At 41.9% G+C, this 21,341-nt stretch overlaps 1 protein-coding gene across 1 annotated transcript in view; it reads left to right on the forward strand.

Annotated features, from left to right (window-relative positions):
* cryl1 (crystallin, lambda 1) overlaps window positions 1-21,341 on the forward strand; it is a 100,125-nt gene that overhangs the window by 19,103 nt on the left and 59,681 nt on the right. Inside the window, exon 3 of the mRNA XM_041199567.1 lies at window positions 17,680-17,806. Coding sequence (XP_041055501.1) covers window positions 17,680-17,806 — 127 coding nt within the window. The remainder of the gene's footprint in view (window positions 1-17,679; window positions 17,807-21,341) is intronic.

Consider the following 21,341-nt stretch of genomic DNA (forward strand, 5'->3'; position numbering starts at 1 on the left):
ACCCATTTAAGACTGAGATAAGGAGAATTTCTCCTTGAGTGTTAGTGTTTGGAATTCTGTTCCCCAAAGAACAGTGGGGGCTATGTCATTGAATAAATTCAAGGCTGAGTTAGAAAGATTTTTGATGATGAAAATCAAGGATTATGGGGGCAGGCAAAATGGAGTTAAGGCCACAATCATATCAGCCATGATCTTATTGAATGGCGAAGCAGGCTCCAGGGGCCAAGTGGCCTACTCTTCCTATTTCTTATGTTCTTATGGAATATTAACATGATTAAATGCTGACTATAATTGAACATAACCCCTTTGAATGCTAACACAATTAGTTCAATTTAACACCAAACATCAGTTTGTTAAAGATGCACTCCAAGTTCCTGGATCTTGCAACACGTTAAGGTTCTAGAGGATGTGCTGGTATGCTGTACAATTTTGCCTTCCAAAAATGTCTTCACATGGAGGCCCTTGAAAACCACAGCTCCCAATGGATCAACGATGAACAGTAGGCTGGAGTAGGGGATTACAGCCCATTGGTGGTCGAAAGAAATATTCGTGTCAATCTGATATAGGTGATATTTTTTTGGATACCTTGTACTGTCACTGCACAAACAATTCTTTCAACATCATCTCCCTTCTCACCAAAACTTGCTTTCATCTACTGATAGTTTGCTTTACATAAGGTATACACACAGAATGGGCCAGGCCTAACCAGTCCATGCTGATATTTGTACTCCACTGGAGCTGCCTCCTACATTTTCTCCTCTAAACCTCCCATCATTACCATCTGTTCCCATCTCTCTCATATGATTGTCTAGTTTCCCTTTAATTGCATCTATACTACTTGATTCAACAATTCCCCTTTGTAGCAAGTTTCTTCTGAATTCCCGATTGGATTTCTTGGTGACCATCTTATATTGATGCCTCTTGTTACGCTCTTGCCAACAACAGGAAACATTCTCTTTATCCAGGCTATCAAAAACGTCTATAATTTTATAGACCTGTACTAGGTCATCCCTCAGCTGCCTTTTTCAAGAGAAAAGAGACCCAGTCTGTCAATACGTTCCTAATATGCATACTCATACATTTCTGATATCCCCTTTGTAAATCTTCTCTGCACCCCAACCCCCAGTGCCTCTGAATGCTTTTTATAATATGGCAACCATGTAATAGTCTAGGTGTGGTCCACCCAAGGTTTGATACATGTTTAGTACTACTTCCCCACTTTTCAGTTCTTTCACCCTATATAATGCTCGATTTGCTTTTTTTATTATGGCCTTGTTAACCTGTGCCGCAACTTTGTGATTGATGTTTTTCCCCCATCTGGACTCCCAGCTTCCTACCAAAATGTTCTATCTTGCATAACCTGCATTGAACTTCATTTGCCAATTCTGTAAGTTTATTAATGTCCCCCTGTAATTTGTTGCAGTCCTCCTCAGCATTGACTCCCCCCCCAAACATCCCATAATTTGTCATCCACAAATTCAGAAATTGTGCCTTTGATTTGAAAGTCCAAATTGTAATGTAAATTGTAAACAGCAGTGGTCCCAGGACTGATCATTGTGGAACACCACTCCCCACCTTCTGCCACTCTGAACTATTCTCACTCTCTTTACCCTCTATGTTGCCTTCCCGCTCTCTGTCTTGGAGCCAGCTAGCAATCTATTGTGCTATTTGTCTCCTGACTGCACTTTCTTTAACCTTATTTATTTGTCTATTATGAGTTACCTTATTGAAGGCCTTTTGAAAATCCAGATGAAGTACATCTACTGTAGATCATGGTATAAAAGTTGACTGGTGTATAAAATGACACAATTTTTCAGCACCAAAATTCATGAATTTTTATAATTCTTCCTCTCAATGTGGGTAATGCTGGCTGGGCTAGCATTTATTGCCCATCCCTAGTTGCCATTGAGAAGGGGGTGGCGAGTTGCCGCCTTGAGCTGTTGTGGTCCATGAGGTGTAGATACACCCATTGTGCTGTTAGGGAGGGAGTTCCAGGATTTTGACCCAGTGACAGTGAACGAACGGCGATATAGTTCCAAGTCAGGATGGTGTGCGGTGTGGAGGGGATCTTTCAGCTGGTGGTGTATTTGCTGCCCTTGTCCTTCTAAGTGGTAGAGATTGTGGGTTTGGAAGTTGCTGTCAAAGGACCCTTGTTGAGTTGCTGCAGTGCATCTTGTAGATGACACACCCAGTTGCATTGGTGGTGGAGGGAGTGAATGTTTAAGGTTGTGGATGTGGTGCCAATCAAGCAAGATGCTTTGGCCTGGATGCTGCCGAGCTTCAAGTGTTGGAACTGTGTTAATGCAGACAAATGGCTGGCATTCCATCATGCTCCTGACTTGTGCTTTGTAGCCAGGCTTTGGGGAGGCAGGAGGTAAGTTACTCGTCACAGAATTCCCAGCCTCTGACCTGCTTGTAGCCACAGTATTTCTGGTTAGTGGTAAACCCCCAGGATGTTGATAGTGGGGGATTTTAGCAGTAGTAATGCCATTGAATGCCATGGGCAGATGGTTAGATTATCTCTTGTTGGAGATGGTCAGTGCCTGGCACTTGTGTGGCGTGAATGTTATTTATCAGCCCAAGCTTGAATATTGTCCATGAACACGGACTGCTTCAGTATCTGAGGGGTCACGAATGGTACTGAACATTGTGCAATCATTAGTGACCATCTCCACTTCTGACCTTATGAAGGAGGCCATTGATGAAGCAGCTCCTGCAACAATGTCCTGGGACTGAGATGACTGACCTCCAACAACCACAACAATCATTGATGGGATCAAGCAGTCAATGCAGTCTGTGTTGTCAAGAAGATGCCTGTGAATTTAAAACACCCACACAGAGCAGAACGTGTGTGGCAAATGACGAACAAACGGGTCCTCTGGCAAAAGGAATGAAGTATGAAGCTGGTTTCAAGCTAAAAGTCATAACATTTGCTAACTTGTCAAATATCTGTGCTGCAGCAAGAGAATCTGGTTAGTGAAAAACTGGTACAAGAATGAAGAAGGAAGAATCTGCCTTGAAGAAAATGCTCAAGATCACATGCACCATGAAAACCAGGACCTGATCTCAGAATGGGTTCTCAAATTGCCAGAATGGTTACGTTGTCATCAGAAATGCAATGAGTATCTACACACTTAAGTGGGGCAAATTAAACCCTGAGTCCAGCAAATATTTCAGGGCAACAGCTAGTTGGTATAGCTGCTTTATGGAACAAAAATGTCCAGCGTTGCGGCAGAAGACCAAGATCGCTCAGACTACCAAAAGACCTTGGATGCCAAAATGACCAATTTCCAACAATTCATCGTTAGACAGATACAAGCACATGAGTTTCCAATATGTCACATGGGGAACAAGGATGAAATGCCCATGAATCTTGATATGCCCAGCAACCAAATTGGACTGAGGAGGTTTGAAAACAATTCTAGTGAAAACCACTATAGCCAACAGAACGAAATTAAAGCCTATGGTGATTTTCAAACGTAAAACCATGCTGAATATAAAGTTCCCTGCAGGAATGAAAACCGGTGGTTGTTGTGGTCGATAGCGTGTGGAATAGGTGTCCTGGTGGCCCATACAAAACTAAGCTGATAGAGTGGCACGTGGTCAGATCTCACATAACCGATGAGATCAAGTGCCTGCAAAGAAATAACACCCACTGTATTTCAACTTTTTTAGATATATGCCAAAACAAGCCATTAAAAGATCATGTTTGCGCCAAATGGAATAGGTGGATGGTTGATGGAGAAAAATCCTTCTCAAAAGAGTGTGAAAATGTGCGTTTCCCCACATGATGACAAAACCACACGAAACATCAAATCATGGGATGCTACTGTGCAAAAACCGTCAGATTGTTCAGAAATATGTGGAATATCCACTTCAGTGGATGGAGAGGAAGTTGATTTATTGTGGATGGATGAGTCTGAAAGTGAAAGCACCAAATCTGGTGCTTTGCCAAGATGACTCAATGAATTCAATGAACTCTTTGCATCGGATGCTGAAGACAATGAATTTGACAATTTTTAAAATGTTTTGATTGTGGTTAAAGGGATGCTTGTAGAAATAATTCATTCAATAAAACGTGTCACATTGATTTAATTTACTAGTGTTATGTTTATTTTTTTTCCCATTTCAAAATAGCAACCACCTGCACCAGCAGTTCACATTTGAAACTCTGCATCTAAACTGACTACCATTTTTTGGAAGGGTTTATCAAGGTTTCAAAAATCGATTTGTAAGCCATGATCTACGGTACTATATTACCATTGTCTACTCTCTCTGTTACTTAATATTAATAAGATTGGTCAAGATGTTCCTTTCTGAAATCCATGCTGACTAGTCATTATTATAGCTCATTTCTAGATGTTCTTCAAGTCTCTCTTTTAACAATGATTCAATTTATTTTTCCTTCCACTGCTATGGAGCTGACTGGTTTATAATCCTCTGAAAGTGTTCTGTCCCCCTTAAATATAGAAATTGCATTAGCAATTCAACACTCTTCTAGCACTAGACCTTTTGTCTAACAAATTATTAAATGAGTGTTAATGCTTCTGTTATCTCTTCCCTAGATGCTTTTAAAATATGTGGATGTAATCTATCAGGACCAGAAGTTTTATCCTCTTCAAGTTTGTTTAGTTTATTCAGCAGCTCCTTATTTTTAATTTTAAGTGCACTTATCTCATTACTCATCTCATCATTCAATGTAATGTCTACCTGTTCTATCTCTGTAGTAAATACTGATTTGAATTAATTGTTTAAATATTTCTGCCAACTCTCTATAGTTACCTCCAGCATGATCCTATGTGTCCACAAAGGGTCCTATTCCCATCAGACCCCTCCTTTGTTATTGATGTGCCTGTAAAAGATTTTACTATTTTCTTTAATGGTACTTGATAATTTAATTTTATAGTTTCTCTTTGCCTTCCTAATTGTTTTTTTTTGACTTATCTCCCAATCTTTTCACTTTTTTTCTCTGCAGTCTATCTACTTAATGTGTACCTCTTTTCTAACCCTCAATCGTTCTCATCTTTATTCATCCCTGAAGTTCCACTAGTGTTTAGTTTGTTCTTTTAGGACAAAGAACAAAGAAAAGTACAGCACAGGAACAGGCCCTTCGGCCCTCCAAGCCAGTGCCGATCATACTGCCTGTCAAACTAAAACATTTTGCACTTCCAGGGTTCGTATCCCTCTATTCCCATCCTATTCATGTATTTGTCAAGCTACCTCTTAAACACCACTATCGTACCTGCTTCCACCACCTCCTCTGACAGCAAATTCCAGACACTCACTACCCTCTGCGTAAAAAAAACTTGCCCCGCACATCATCTCTAAAGTTTTCTCCTCTCACCTTAAATCTATGTCCCCTAGTAATTGACTCTTCCACCCTGGGAAAAAGCTTCTGACTATCTACTCTGTCCGTGCCGCTCATAATTTTGTAAACTTCTATCAAGTCTCCCCTCAATCTCCATCGCTCTAGTGAGAACAATCCGAGTTTCTCCAGCCTCTCCTCATAGCTAATTACCTACAGACCAGGCAGCATCCTGGTAAACCTCCTCTGCACCCTCTCCAACACCTCCATATCCTTCTGGTATTGTGGCAACCAGAATTGCACGCAATATTCCAAGTGTAGCCTAACCAAGGTTCTATACAGCTGCAGCATGACTTCCGAGCTTTTATACTCAATACCCCTGCCAATGAAGGCAAGCATGCCATATGCCTTCCTGACTACCTTATCCACCTGCGTTGCCACTTTCAGTGATCTGTGGACCTATACACCCAGATCCCTCTGCCCTTCGATGCACTTTGCCATTTACTGTATAATTCCTACCTGTATTAGACCTTCCAAAATGCATTACCTCACATTTGTCCGGATTAAACTCCATCTGCCATTTCTCCGCCCAAGTTTCCAGCTGATCTATATCCCGTTGTATCCTTTGACAATCCTCTTCACTATCTGCAACTCCTCCAACCTTAGCAAACTTACTAATTAGCCCAGTTACATTTTCCTCCAAATCATTTACGTATACTACAAACAGCAAAGGTCCCAGCACTGATCCCTGCGGAACACCACTAGTCACAGCTCTCCATTCAGAAAAGCACCCTTCCACTGCTACCCTCTGTCTTCTATGACCAAGCCAATTCTGTATTCATCTTGCCAGCTCACCTCTGATCCCATGCGACTTTACCTTCTGTACCAGTCTGCCATGAGGGACCTTGTCAAAGGCCTTACTGAAATCCATGTATATAACATCCACTGCCCTTCCATCATCAATCATCTTTGTCACTTCCTCGAAAAACTCGATCAAGTTAGTGAGACATGACCTCCCCTTCACAAAACCATGCTGCCTCTCACTAATACGCCCATTTGCTTCCAAATGATAGTAAATCCTGTCACGAAGAAACTTCTCCAATAATTTCCCTACCACTGATGTAAGGCTCACCGGTCTGTAATTTCCTGGATTATCCCTACTACCCTTCTTAAACAATGGAACAACATTGGCCATTCTCCAGTCCTCTGGGACCTCACCCATAGCCAATGAGGATACAAAGATTTCTGTCAAGGCCCCAGCAATCTCCTCCCTTGCCTCCCTCCGTACTCTGGGGTAGATCCCATCTGGCCCTGGGGACTTATCCACCTTAATATTCTTCAAGATGCCCAACACCTCTTTTTTGATCTCAACATGATCCAGGCTATCTACACACTCTTCTCTAGACAAATCGACCACTAAGTCCTTCTCTTTGGTGAATACTGATGAGAAGTACTCATTTAGTATCTCTCCCATTTCTTCTGGCTCCACACACACATTCCCACCTCTGTCCCTGAGTGGGCCTACCCTTTCCCTGGCTACCCTCTTGTTTTTTACATATGTATAAAAGGCTTTGGGATTTTCCTTAATCCTGGTTGCCAATGACTTTTCATGACCCCTTTTAGCCCTCCTGACTCCTTGCTTAAGTTTCTTCCTACTTTCTTTATATTCTCCACGGGCTTAATCTGTTCCCAGCCTTCTGGCCCTTACAAATGCTTCCCTTTTCTTTTTGACTAATCTCACAATATCCTTCATTATCCAAGGTTCCTGAAACTTGCCATGCTTATCCTTCATCCTAGCAGGAACATGCCGGTCCTGAATTCTTATCAACTGACGTTTGAAAGCCCCCCACATGTCAGTTGTTGATTTGCCCTCAAACATCCGCCTCCAGTCTAGATTCCTCAGTTCCTGCCTAATATTGTTATAAACAGCCTTCCCCCAATTAAGCACCTTAACCTGAGGATTCCTGTTATCCTTATCCACCAATACCTTGAATCTTACTGAATTATGGTCACTTTTCCCGAAATGTTCCTCTACTGAAACTTTGACCACCTGGCTGGGTTCATTCCCTAATACCAAGTCCAGAATTGCCCCTTCCCTAGTTGGACTATCTACATATTGTCTCAGGTAGCCCTCCTGGAGGCAGCTTACAGATTCTGCACCATCCAAACCCCTAGCGCCAAGTGATTCCCAGTCAATATAGGGAAAGTTAAAATTACCCGCCACAACAACCCTATTGCTTTTACATCTTTCCAAAATCTGCCTACATAACTGTTCCTCAATCTCCCGCCAGAAATTGGGAAGCCTATAGTAAACCCCAACATTGTGACTGCACCCTTCCTATTCTGGAGCTCTACCCATATTGCCTCGCTGCATGAGCCCTCCGAGGTGTCCTCCTGTTGTACAGCTGTGATGTTCTCCTTAACCAGTGGTGAAACTCCCCAACCTCTTCTACATCCCTCTCTATCCTGCCTGAAACATCTAAATCCTGGAACGTTTATTCTGTCAATCCTGTCCATCCTTCAACCAAGTTTCTGTGATAGCAATAACACCATAGTCCCAAGTACTAATCCAAGCTCTAAGCTCATCTGCCTCGCCTGTTATACTTATCGCATTGAAACAAATGCATTCCAGACCCCCAGTCCCACTATGTTCAGTAATTTCTCCCTGTCTGCTCTTCCTCTTAGTCCTATTGGCCATATTCACTAGTTCCCAGTCATTTATTTCACCTGCTGACCTATTGCTCTGGCTCCCACCCCCCTGCCAAACTGGTTTAAACCCTCCCGAGTGACACTAGGAAACCTCGCAGCCAGGATATTGGTGCCCCTCCAGTTTAGATGCAACCCATCCTCCTTGTACAGGTCCCACCTGCCCCGGAAGAAACCCCAATGATCCAGATATCAGAAACCCTCCCTCCTACACCATCTGTTCAGTCACATTTGTGTTTGGTGACTTCTTCAAGTATCTTTTCTCTGGGCTCAACCTTCATGAGTTAAAACAACAGTTCAGTATTTTTATCCTGTTACCACATTCTACAAGCTGTGTTGCAGTGTTTTTTAATATTTAATATTGTACCACACATGCTTCACATTACTGATGAAAATTTGGCTAAGTGACTGGAATGAGAAAATACAAATTTAGTGTGATGCTTTCACACTAAAGATCAGGAGTGTCAATATAGTTCAAGTCTGTCAAAAGAATCAATGTACATTGGTATCTATTCAAATAAAATGTCACAGACTGAGGAAATCACAGACTTAAATCTAAATGTTTTCACCTCATGGCTCATCTACAGAGTATGACTGAAAATAAGTTACATTTCAAAGTGTGTAAAATCTCTCTTAAAAATTATAACACATTTTATTGCAATTTTCATTGGAGAAAACTAATCTTTGCAATTGCACAAAGTCGTTTACACCCAACCATTGTATCCCCCAGTCCAATTTACAAGCTATGCTTTTTAAACACCATTCAATTTAACTTCCACAAATTTACACACCCCACTGATATACATGCCCCCTCCCGATTTACACTGCGACACCCCCCCCCACCCCCACCACTTCACCACCCTCACCCCCTGCGATTTACAGGATGGAGTTAGGGACTGGGGAAGGATTGCAGGAGGTTTGATATCGGGAATTGGGGAGGGTGGAGATTGGGATTGTGATCGGGAGTGGGGGCAGGTGGGGAGCAGGAATTGTGGAGGCCAAATGAGTCTTTGAGGGGTCTTGGGTCCCTTCCCTGCTCTCCTTGTCCCATGCGCAATACTGAAAGAATGAATTACCTAGTCGTTCGCAACAGGGATCAGCTGCCAGGTATTCTCCAGTTTCAGTTTAGCAGAATATATTTTCCCTAAACTCAGAACATCTTTTTAAATGTTTCCCATTGTTGTTCTACATCGTTGTTTGCCAATATAGTTGCCCATTTTGTTTTCCCAATTTCTGTCTCAGCCCCTCAAACTCAGCTTTTCTCCAGTCTAATAGTATGCTGAAAACCAGGTTATGTCCTTTTGTATAATCATCTTAAATCATTATGGTCATGATTGCCTAGATGCTCCCCTACTTTCTTATCTGCTCTGATTCATTCCCATTGCTAGATCCCATAGAAAATTTTCTCTGGTCTTTTTACATATTGGGTTAGAAAGGAGTCCTGTATACATTGTAGGGAACTGTATTTGCTTATCCCCTTTACCTGCCTCTTTTGTCCAATTATTATCAGGGTGGTTAAAATCCCCCATAACTATTTTGTTTTTTTACTCCGTTCCCCCTAATTTGCCTGCATATCTTTTCTTCCATGACCTTCCACTGTTAGCTGGTCTCTAGACTATACCTATTAGTCTGATTGGTCCTATATTACCTTTATTCATATGGATTCTATTTTTGTCTCGCTGATAGCTGCGTACCTTTTTTCTATAGCCATTATGTTATCTCGCATAAGTAGTTACTCATCTCCCTACTTTCTCTCTATCTTTTCTAAATACGTCATACTCTGCAATGTTTGATTCCCAATTCTGATTATTCTGTAGCCATGTTTCAGTAAATCCCTACTCTGAAATCCCAGTAGTACTATCTCTGCAATGGCCATTGACAGAGATGTGGAGAAATGTTTTCTCTCAGAGGGTTGGGTGGCTTTGGAACTGTCTGCTTCAGAAGGTGGTGGAGGTGGGGTTAATGAACTTTTTTAAGGCAGCAGTACATAGATCCTTGTTAGACAAGGGAATCAAAGGTTATTGGGGTTAGGTGGGAATGTGGAAATCAACACGCAAGAAGATCTGCCATAAGCTTATCGAATGGCAAAGCAGGCTCGAGGGGCCGAATGATCCACTCCTGTTCCTTTCTCTTAAGATCTTCTTTCTCACAAATAAGAACATATCATACTGATAATATCCAATAAAACCTAGTTGTCAGCATGTAGGCCATAATGGCGATTCTGCTGAAATCCTCATTGATGCCTCTTCTAGACTTTACTATTCCAATTCTTCTGGCAGACCTCCCATTTTAACTCTACATGAACTTGTCATCTGAATGCTGCCTGTATCTTAATTCACACCACGTCCTGTTCACCTATGCTTGCTGATCTACACTGGCTTCTAATCCAACAGTGCCTCAGATTTTAAAATCATAATTCTTGTTTTCAAATCCCTTCTTGGCCTTGCCCTCCCTATCTTCATAACCAACTCCAGCCCCACAAGCTTTTGAAAACATTGTGTTGCTTTTGCAATCTTGCTTATTCCTAATTTTAATCATTGGTGATGCTTTCAGTTGCTTGGGCCCTAAGCTCTCGAATTCCCTTCCTAAACCTCCCCACTGTTCGAGTTCTTTCTCCTCCTTTAAGATACTTAAAACCTCCCTTTTTAACTAAGCTTTGATCAATTGCCCTAATTGCCTCTCCTTGGCTCTTTAAACCTTTAAAGCATTATATAAATACTAGTTGTTGAGATGATGACCAGTATGTACAGCAGTAATTACATATCAGGAGGTTTTTAATGGAGCTAATGCATAAGTGAAGGATGCATGCAGATAGAGATTGGGTTGTATGTAAAGGACACTACATGGACTTGTGTTCTCATGACTGCCTTGTAGTTATTATAGTCCATCCACCATTACTGCATAGGGTGGTTGAATTGGCACTCATTCCTGGCCACCACCTGCTGCTGTGCAGTGTTCGGTGCAGGCTCTGCTTCTCTCCTCCTCCCAAGCATGTGCAAAGTGACATTGTGCCTTTATCAAGGACACTGGGGTTCTGGGCCCAGCTTCAGATTTTGCAGTGCTGACCTATGTTCTTGGATAAAGGAATTTAAGTTTTGCTTCTAAAGTTTATTTTTACCGACATTACCCAGTTAAGATGCTACAAGCCTTTAGTTGGGAGTGCAAACTAAGGGTGTTGCCCAAATAACTTTGCAATGACCAGCATTCATAATGTAGAGAGCTCACTGACACTTAACATTATCTTGACCTTGGAAATTGTTCAGGCCACTTTTGTTGAGCTGATGTGAGTCAGACATATGCGAGTTGTACTTCTTTATACTTCCAGTCAGGATTATGCCCGAGTGGAAAATGGCATATCCTGGGAAGTTTTCTCCCCTGAAATAGAAGATAAAGAGATCCATAAGAATGCATCGAAAATGTCCTTTCCTGGCCCACAATTACTCAAGGAAAGTGGCTTGCTGACCCTGTCAGAGATGTAGTGGCATGTCTAAGAAAGTGTGCCTACAATTTAGCAGGAGTATAGTCTTAGACCTTGCCATTTCTTGCAGTCAGCCCTACAAACATCACCCATGATTGGGACTTATCTGCTTGTATTTCAAAGTTATCACTGACTTGAAGGTTTACACCAATGACTCCCTTTTTTAGGCTGTTTTGGGTGAGATCTGTCAAATCAGCCAGTTCTGCAGTGACTCATTGCATACACCAAGCCACTGATTTATTTGTATACACATGTGAATAACTTTTGCTGCTTATCTATGGGGAGATAACAGCAGTAAGTTCTGCGTTTTTTTTTAGATGGCCACATATGCATGATTCATGGATGAAACCAATGTGGTCATAGGGGCTTCACTTAAACAATATTAAAGCACTTATTGAATAGGAAGGAGTACCTATCAATCATTAGAATCAGGATGAATGTCAACATTAGCACCAATTCATGCAAGTAGATGCATGATCTATAGATACAGACGGAAGCAGCATTAGCTCATTTAAAGTACAGTAGTTACTATGCAATTAGTATTTCTTAATGTATATCTTCCAAATGGATTATCTTGAGTCAGATTCCTGACTTTTGTCTGAAATCCATTATCCACAGTTCAAACAAAATATGAGGCATGTGCTCAGTAAGGATGCAAATGATGCATACTATAAGATAAAGAAACACAGTTTCTACTGTTTAGCTTGGTCTGATGTACAGCTCTGAAAATATATCTGAAACAGTGGTGGTGCTACATAATTAATTATATTCTCAGATGAGGGCATGCAGATAGAATATAGAGGTCTGGAATGCCTTGAAGAAAATTATAATATTTAGGCCAATGCTGAAGAACTGCTACCTTTGCTAGAGCTTCAGCAAAGTTGATAAATGCAGGAGCATTTAAGAAATGGAATAGGTTTTCCTATGATCAGTGCTCAAGAATGTATGTTCTTGGGCATTGATTACAGGAAATGGGGTGGAGACTTCCAGAGTTTGGGAAGCAGCTGCCTGCATCAGTAATGGCTGCTAGCTAGGATCAGCCACTCAGATAACATTCGAACATATGAAATAAGAGCAAAAGTAGGCCATTCAGACCCTCAAGCCTGCTCTGCCATTCAATAAGATCTTGGCTGATCTGTTTGTGATTTGAGTTCCACATTCCCATCTAGACTTTAACTTTTGACTTCCTTGCCTAACAAGAATCTACCTACCTCTGCCTTAAAAACATTCAATGTCCTTGCCTCCACCGCCTTCTGAGGCAGAGTTCCAAAGTCGCACGACCCTCAGAGAGAAATAAATTCCCCCCCATCTCTGTCCGATAAGGGTGACCTCTAATTTTAAAACAGTGCCGCCTAATCCTGGACACTCTCTCACAAGAGGAAACATCCTTTCCACATCCATCTTGTCAAGATCATTCAGGATCTTACATACTTCAATCAAGTCACCCCTCACTCTTCTAAACTCCAATGGAGCAAACCCAGTCTGTCCAACCTTTCCTCATAAGACAAGCCACTCATTCCAGGTATCAATCTAGTAAACCTCCTGTGAACCACCTCCAACGCATTTACACCCTCCTTTAAATAAGGAGACCAAAACTGCGCATAGTATTCGAGATGTGGTCTCATCAATGTCTTGTATAACTAAAGCATAAGAATCCTTACTTTTATGTTCAATTCCTCTTGTAATAAAGGATAGCATTCCATTAGCCACCTTAATTACTTGCTTTACGTGCATACTAACATGTTGTGACTTGTGCAAAAGAACACCTAGATCCCTCTGCATCTTGGAATTCTGCAGTTATTCTCCATTTAAGTAATACTCTGCTTTCTTATTCTTCCTGCCAAAGTGAACAACTTCACATTTTACTATATTATATTCCATGTGCCAGATTTTTGCCCATTCAATCAACCTACCTATATGTCTGCAGCCTCCTTATGTCCTCTTCACAACATATTTTCCTACCTATCTTTGTGCTATCTGCAAATTTAGCTACCATGCCACTTTGCTCCCCTTGTCTAAGTCATTGATATAAATTGTAAAAAATTGAGGCCCTCTTCATATCCTGCCAATCAGAAAAAGACCCATTTATGCATACCCTATTTTCTGCCTGCCAGCTAGCCAATCTTCTGTTCACGCTAACATGTTACCCCCTACACGATGAGCTTTTATTTTCCACAATAACCTTTGATTTGGCACCTCACTAAATGCCTCCTGGAAAGTGCAGTATGCCTGCAGGCTCCGCTTTATCCATGGCACATATTACTCCTTCAAAGAACTCCAATAAATTGGTTAAACATGATTTCCCTTTTACAAAACCATTCTGACTCTTCCCAATTATCTTGAGTTTTTCTAAGTATCTGGCTATAACCTCTCTGAATGATCAATTCTAATACCTTCCCCAAAACAGATGCCAAGTTTCCTGTTTTTTGCTTCCCTCCCTTCTTGAATACAGGGATTATATTTGCTACTTTCCAATCTGATGGAACCTTTTCAGAATCCAGCAAATTTTGGAAAAGTAACACCAATGCACCTATGTCCTCCATGAGCCACTCTTTTAAGACCCTAGGATGAAGTCCATCAAGACTGGAGACTTGTCAGCCCGCAGCTCCATCAGTTTGCTTAGTACTGTTTGCCTAGTGATTGTAATTTCACCAAGTTCCATTCTCTCTCCCACCTTCTGATATACAACGATTACTGGAATGTTTATTGTATTGTCTATAGTGAAGACAGAGCAAAATATTTGTTCATTTCATCTGCCATATCCTTATAATCTACTATTAACTTCCCCTTCTCACTCTCTAGAGGACTGATACTCACTTTACTTACTCTGTCCCTTTTTAAATACCTGTAGAAACTCTTGCTATCCATTTTTACATTTCTAGATAGCTTCCTCTCATACTCCAATTTCTTTCTCCTGATTAACCTTATAGTCATCCTCTGCCTTTCTTTATATTCTGACCAGTCATCTGACAGGTGACTCATCTTTGTGCAGTTATATGCATTTTCCTTAAGTTTGGTGCTTTCCTTAACTTCTTTAGTTAACCACAGATGGTGGGTCCTCCCTTTAGAATTGTTCTTTGTCCTAGGAATATATTTACTGAGTATTTTGAAATATATCCTTAAGTGTCAACGACTCCATCTTTATTGACCTATCCTCTAGCCTAGTGTCTCAGTTCACTTCAGCCAGCTGGGCTTTTGTGCCCACACAGCTACCCTTATTAAAGTTTAAAATACTAGTCTTAGACCCACTGTTCTCCCTTTCAAACTGGAAGTAAAGTTCAATCATATTGTGGTCATTGCTGGGTGCCTTTACCCTGAGGCCATTAATTAATCCTGTCACACTACACAATACCAAGCCTTAATGTAACCTGCTCTCTGCTTGGTTCCAGAACATGCTTCTCTAAGAAACTATCTCAAAAGCATTCTATGAACTCCTCGTCCAGGCTACTACTGCTGATCTGATTTTTCCAGTTCATATGTAGATTAAAGTCACCCATGATTATTGCTGTCCCTTTATCACATGCACCCAATATTTCTTCTTGTATATTTTGTCCTACATTGTGGTTACTGTTTGGGGGCCTGTAGACCACTCCCACTAGTGACTTCTTTCTCCTACTTTTCCTCATCTCCGCCCAAACTGATTCCACACTCTGATCTCCTGAACCAAGGTCATCTCTAACTATTGCATCAGTGCCATCCTTGATTAACAATGTTACCCTTCCACCTTTAGCTAGCTTCCTATTCTTCTTGAATGTCATATACCCCTCAATATTCAGGACCCAATCCTTATCACGCTGCAGTCATGTCTCCGTAGTGGCTATTGGACCATATTTATTTACTTCAATGTAGCAATTCATTTACTTTGTTATGAATGCTACGCGCATTCAGAGACAGAGTCTTTGGTTTTGTGTTTTGTTGACTGTTGGTGTATTTTTAGGTTTCTTTCTCTCCATCCCTTCCTGCCATTCTCTGACCCTCATTTCCCATATTATTATTTTGCTCTCCTGCTCTTGATTTACTATATCTACCCAAGCTTAATCCCTCGCCCTCCTTGTTTAGTTTAATGCCCTCCCTAATTTCCTAGTTATGTGGCTCGCTAGAACATTGGTCCGAGCACAGTTCAGGTGTAGACCATTCCAACGGTATAGCCCCTACTTTCCCCAGTACTGATGCCAATGGCCCACGAACTAGAATCCACTTCTCCCACTCCAGTCTTTGAGCCATGCATTCATCTCTCTAATCTTATTTGCTCTATGCCAATTTTCATGTGGCTCAGGTAATGATCCAGAGATTATTACCTTTGAGGTTCTGCTTAATTTGGTACCTAGCTCCTCATACTGATTATGTAGAACCTCTTTCCTTGTCCTGCGTATGTTGTTGGCACCTACATAGACTATGGTAACTGGATCCTCCCCCCTCCCTCTGCAAGTTCCTTTCCAGGCCTGAACAGGATAGGACCGAGGTTGTATTGGTATGTTTCTTTTCAAGAGCATGAGATCAGCTGTCAGTTGTATTATCTGGGGAAAGGAAATGAAATGACTTGCGTTAGCAAGCACTGCACCCATAATATGCTTAATATACCTACAGAACTGATTGACATCTCCAGTAGCAGCCCAGACTGATCCTGTAGGGTAAAAGTTAAGTGCACTTGTAATTTTAATAGTCGTTGCCAGTGTGCTGCTTGTGGTGAAGGTGGGTTATGTGTCTCTATCCCTTGTGATGTAATTCAGTAACGCCTAATCAGCCAAGTAAAACCTTCATAAATGCAGCAAGCTTTACCTATATAGCAGCAGTACCAGGAGGTGGTGCTGTTCCAGTACTACTCAACCAACTTCTGTTGAACCTCCTCATCCTTTTAAGAGAAGGGCAAGGTACACGGCAATTCCCTGTGAGAAATAATCCAAGGTGACTGTTGCTTGCTTGTAACCTGATCTAAGATCTCTCCCTGCCCTTTATCCTGCTTAGCCAACTGCTTTGAGCTGCCTAATTTTCAGAACTTTAGTCATCATTTTCACTGGCTTAGCAACAGCAGCCCATTTCAACCATTTGCCTGAAACCTGAGCTATGGTGTCTTCTCCAAATGTTTCCTCACCCATTATTTGATCTTCTGTCTGTTATGTGGCCTTCTGCCCAGTGTCTAGTCGTTGAGATTTAACTTAAGCTATCAGAGAATAGAATAGTTACAGAGGGAAGGAGGCCATTCAGCCATCGTGCTCTTGCCAGCTCTCTGCAAGAGCAAATTGGCTGGACCCACTCTCCTGCCTTTCCCCGTAGACCTGCAATTTTCTCTTCAGCGATTGATCCAGTTCCATTTTGAAAAGCACAGTTGAACCTGCCTCCACCACAGTCTCAAGCAGTGTGTCCCTGATCCTAACCAGTCACTGCATTAAAAAAAAGTTCTCTCATGTGGCCGTTGGTTCTTTTGCCAATTATCTTAAATTGGTGTCTTCTGGTTCTTTGACCTTCTGCCAGCAGGAATGGCTTCTCTTTATCTGTCCAGACCCCTCATCATTTTGAAAATCTATCAGATTGCCTCTTAATCTTCTCTACTCTAAGGAGAACAGCCCTCAGCTTCTCTAACCTGTCCACGTAACTGAAGTCCCTCATCCTACAAACCATTCTCGTAAATTATTTCTGCGCTTTCACTAATGGCTACCTACAATCTAATCTGCAGTGAAACATCCATTATCAATTTGTCAGGTTGCCATTGCTTCCAGCTCTAGTTGCAGGCCTCAGCCTGCTGTGAAACTGGCATAATGTTCTCTATTAGGAATCTTCCCAATGCACTTTCTAACCTGCTCCCTGTTTAGAACCATTAAATGGAAAAATACCTGTTGTACATTACCACACAGTGAAGATCTACCCATTTGGAAATTGCAGTTCTCAGAACTGTGTCCCATATTGTCAGCAGGTATTGGAAACCAATCCATTTGCCATCTATTTTCATAATTTATTTGACTTAACTGATCGCAATCCTGAGACCTTGTCTGCTTTAGACAATCAAGCCTTCATCTTATTAAAACTTCTGAAACTTTGTCATCCAAATATTGTAGGAAGAAAAATTTAAATGATGGAATCCAGATCCTGTAGACCCTTGAGGTGATAGACATTAAAAGTATTAGGATCTGTAAGGTGAAGAAACTTTCTATTTGTTACAGAGATAGTAACATACATTCTGTTCTTAATTTAGAAAACAGCTGACTGAACTTGAGAAGACTGGCATGCTGAGAGGAACCTTCAATTCCGAGGACCAAATGCTGCTGATCGGTGCCTGTAATGACCTTGCACAAGCAGTAGAGGGTGCCATTCACATCCAGGTCAGTGTTTCCGCTGGGTTGCAATGGTTTTCCACAAGCGAATATTTGATTCAGCTCACTCTAAGCCATCAATGTAGACATATGCTAAGAACATTTAATACTCACTTGGGTTTATTAAATGCAGTAAGATTTTGTATGTGAAATGTTATAATGGCTATAGTCTGAAAACTTGTAACAAAAAAATGTGAATTTCCAGTGGCTGACTATAGAAATGTTAGCACAGAAAGAGATCATTCAGCCCATTGCGTCTGCGCTGGCTAAAGAGCCTAACCGCTCATTCTAATCCCAACTTCCAGCACCTGGTCTGTGGCCTTGCAGATTATAGCATTTCAGGTACAGATCTAGGTACCACTTAAATGAGTTGAGCGTTTCTGTCTCAACCAACGATCTGGGCAGTGAATTCCAGACACGTACCACCCTCTGGGTGAAAAGGTTTTTCCTGATATCCCCTCTAGCCCTTCTACCAGTCACCTTAAATCTGTGCCTCCTGGTAATTGGCCTCTCTGCTAGGGGATGCAAGTCTTTCCTGTCTACTCCATTTAGGCCCCTTATAATTTTGTACACCTTAATCAAATCACCCCTCAGCCTTCTCTGTTCTAAAGAGAACAACCCTAGCCTACCCAATCTTTCCTCATAGCTACAATTTTCAAGCCCTGGCAACATTCTTGTAAATCTCCTCTGTATTCTCTCGGTGTTCACAAGTGAGAGGGAAGACATGGGTATGGAAATCAGGCAGAAGAACTGTGATATAATTTTTAAAAATTAGCATAGAAAGGGAGGAGATTCTAAGCGGTCTGGCAGGCTTAAAAGTAGATAAATTTCCAGGCCCAGATGAAATGTATCCCAGGGTGTTGAGTGAGGCAAGGAAGGAGATAGCAGGGGTGCTGGCAATAATTTTCAATACCTCTCTGGCCCCAGGAGAGGTGCTAGGGGACTGGAGGATAGCCAATGTGGTATTGTTATTCAAGAAGGGAGGAAGGGATAAACCAGGGAACTACAGGCCAGTCATTCTAACCTCAGTGGTGAGGAAACTATTGGAACCAATTCTGAGGGACAGAATTAATCTACACTTGGAGAGGCAGGGATTAATCAAGGACAGTCAGCATGGTTTTGATAAGGGGGGAGGTCATGTCTGACCAATTTGATTGAATTTTTCGAAGAGGTGACCAGGTGTGTAGATGAGGGCAATGCATTTGACGTCGTCTCCTTGGACTTCAGCAAGGCTTTTGATAAAGTCCTGCATGGGAGACTGATAACGAAGATATGAGCCCATGGGATCTAAGGCAAATTGGATCCAGAATTGGCTGAGTGGCAGGAAGCAGAGGGTGATGGTGGAGGGGTGTTTTTGTGACTGGATGGGTGTGTCCAGTGGAGTTCCACAGGGTTCAGTGTTGAGCCCCTTGCTGTTTGTTGTATATATAAATGATTTAAACTTGAATGTAGGAGGGTTGATCAGTAAGTTCGTGGATGACACGAAAATTGGTGGGGTGGTAAATAGTGAGGAGGATAGCCTTAGATTACAGGAGGATATAGACGGGCTAGTCAGATGGGCTGATCAGTGGCAAATGGAATTTAATCTGGATAAGTGTGAGATGATGCACTTGGACAGGACAAACAAGGCATGGGAATACATGATGAATGGTAGGACCCTGGGAAGTACCGAGGATCAGAGGGACCTTGGTGTACATATCCACCGGTCCCTTAAGGTAACGGGACTGGTAGATAAGGTGGTTAAGAAGGCATATGGGATACTTGCCTTTATTAGCCGAGGCAGAAAGGTTTGCTAGAATTGTATAAAACGTTGGTTAGGCCACAGCTAGATTATTGCGTGCAATTCTAGGATCCGCATTATAGGAAGGATGTGATTGCACTAGAGAGAGTAAGTGCAGAGGAGATTTACCAGATGTTGCTTGGGCTGGAGAGTTTTAGTTATGAGGAGAGATTGGATAGACTGGGGCTATTTTCCCTGGAGCAGAGGAGATTGAGGGGGGGGGACATGATTGACGTGTATAAAATTGAGGGGCATAGATAGGGTAGACAGGAAGGAACTTTTCCCCTTGGTGGAGGGATCAATAACCAGGGGGCATAGATTTAAGGTAAGGGGCAGGAGGTTTAGAGGGGATGTGAGGAAGAATTTTTTCACCCAAAGGGTGGTGGGAATCTGGAACTCACTGCCTGAAAAGGTGGTAGAGGCAGAAACCCTCATAACATTTAAGAAGTATTTGGATGTGCACTTGTGATGCCATAGTGTATAAGGCTATGGGCCTTGTGCTGGAAAATGTGATTAGAATAGTTAGGTACATGTTTGACTGGTGCAGGCACAATGGGCCGAAGGGCCTTTTTCTGTGGTATAGATCTCAATGACTCAATGAGCAATTATGTCCTTCCTTAATGTGGTGACCACAACTGTACACAAAACTCCAGCTGCGGCCTAACCAGCGTTTTATACAGTTCCAGCATTACATCTCTGCTTTGGTATTCTATACCTAATCCAATAAAGGAAAGCATTCCATATGCCTTTCTTACCACCTGATCTACCACCTTCAGGGACCTGTGGACATGCACTCCAAGGTCTCTCACTCTACCCCTCTCCAATATCATCTTGTATACTGAGTATCCCCTTGCTTTTTTGCCCTCCAAAAATGCATTACCTCGCACTTCTCCAGATTGAATTCCGTTTGCCGCTTTGTCATCTACTTAACCAAACCATTGATGTCATTCTATCCTCTTCACTATCAACTACACGGCTGATTTTTGTGTCATCTGCAATTTTCCCAATCATGCCTCCCACATTTAAGTCTAATTTGTTAATATATATCACAAACAACAGGGTACCCAACACTCAGCCGTGTGGAGCACCACTCAAATGCTTTCCATTCGCAAGATATCGGTTGATCATTACCCTTTGATTCTCATAACTGAGCTAATTTTGGATACAACTTGCCACATTCCCCTGTATCCCATGGATTTTTACTTTTCTGACTACTCTGCCATGTGGACCTTGTCAAATGCCTTACTAAAACCCATGTAAACTACATCCATTGCACTTCCCTCATTAATCCTCCTTGTTAATTCCTCAAAAAATTCAATTAAGTTAGTAAGACACAACGTTCCCTTAAAGCCATGCTGATTATCCCTGATCAATCCGTGCCTTCTTAAATGACACTTTATCCTAGTTCTCAGAATTGATTCTAATAACTTGCCCACCAGCCTATAATTATTTGGCCTATCCCTCGCACACTTTGTAAACAATGGTACGATGTTCACAGACCTCCAATCCTCTTGTACCTCACCTGTATCTAGTGAGTATTGGAAAATGATCCTCGGGGCATCCACTGTTTCCTTCCTGGCTTCCTTTAACAGCCTGGGATACAATCCATCTGGCCCTGGTGATTTATTCATCATCAAGGATGCCAGCCCTTCCAGTACTTCCTCTTTAATTACCCTTATTGTATGGAATATTACACACTCATTAAGTATGCATCACCCCTCTCCTTTGTGGAGATGCTTGGAAGTAGGGCACTACCCTGAGGAA

The sequence above is a fragment of the Carcharodon carcharias genome, chromosome 11, assembly GCF_017639515.1.
Source record: "Carcharodon carcharias isolate sCarCar2 chromosome 11, sCarCar2.pri, whole genome shotgun sequence".
Classification (NCBI taxonomy): Eukaryota; Metazoa; Chordata; class Chondrichthyes; order Lamniformes; family Lamnidae; genus Carcharodon; species Carcharodon carcharias.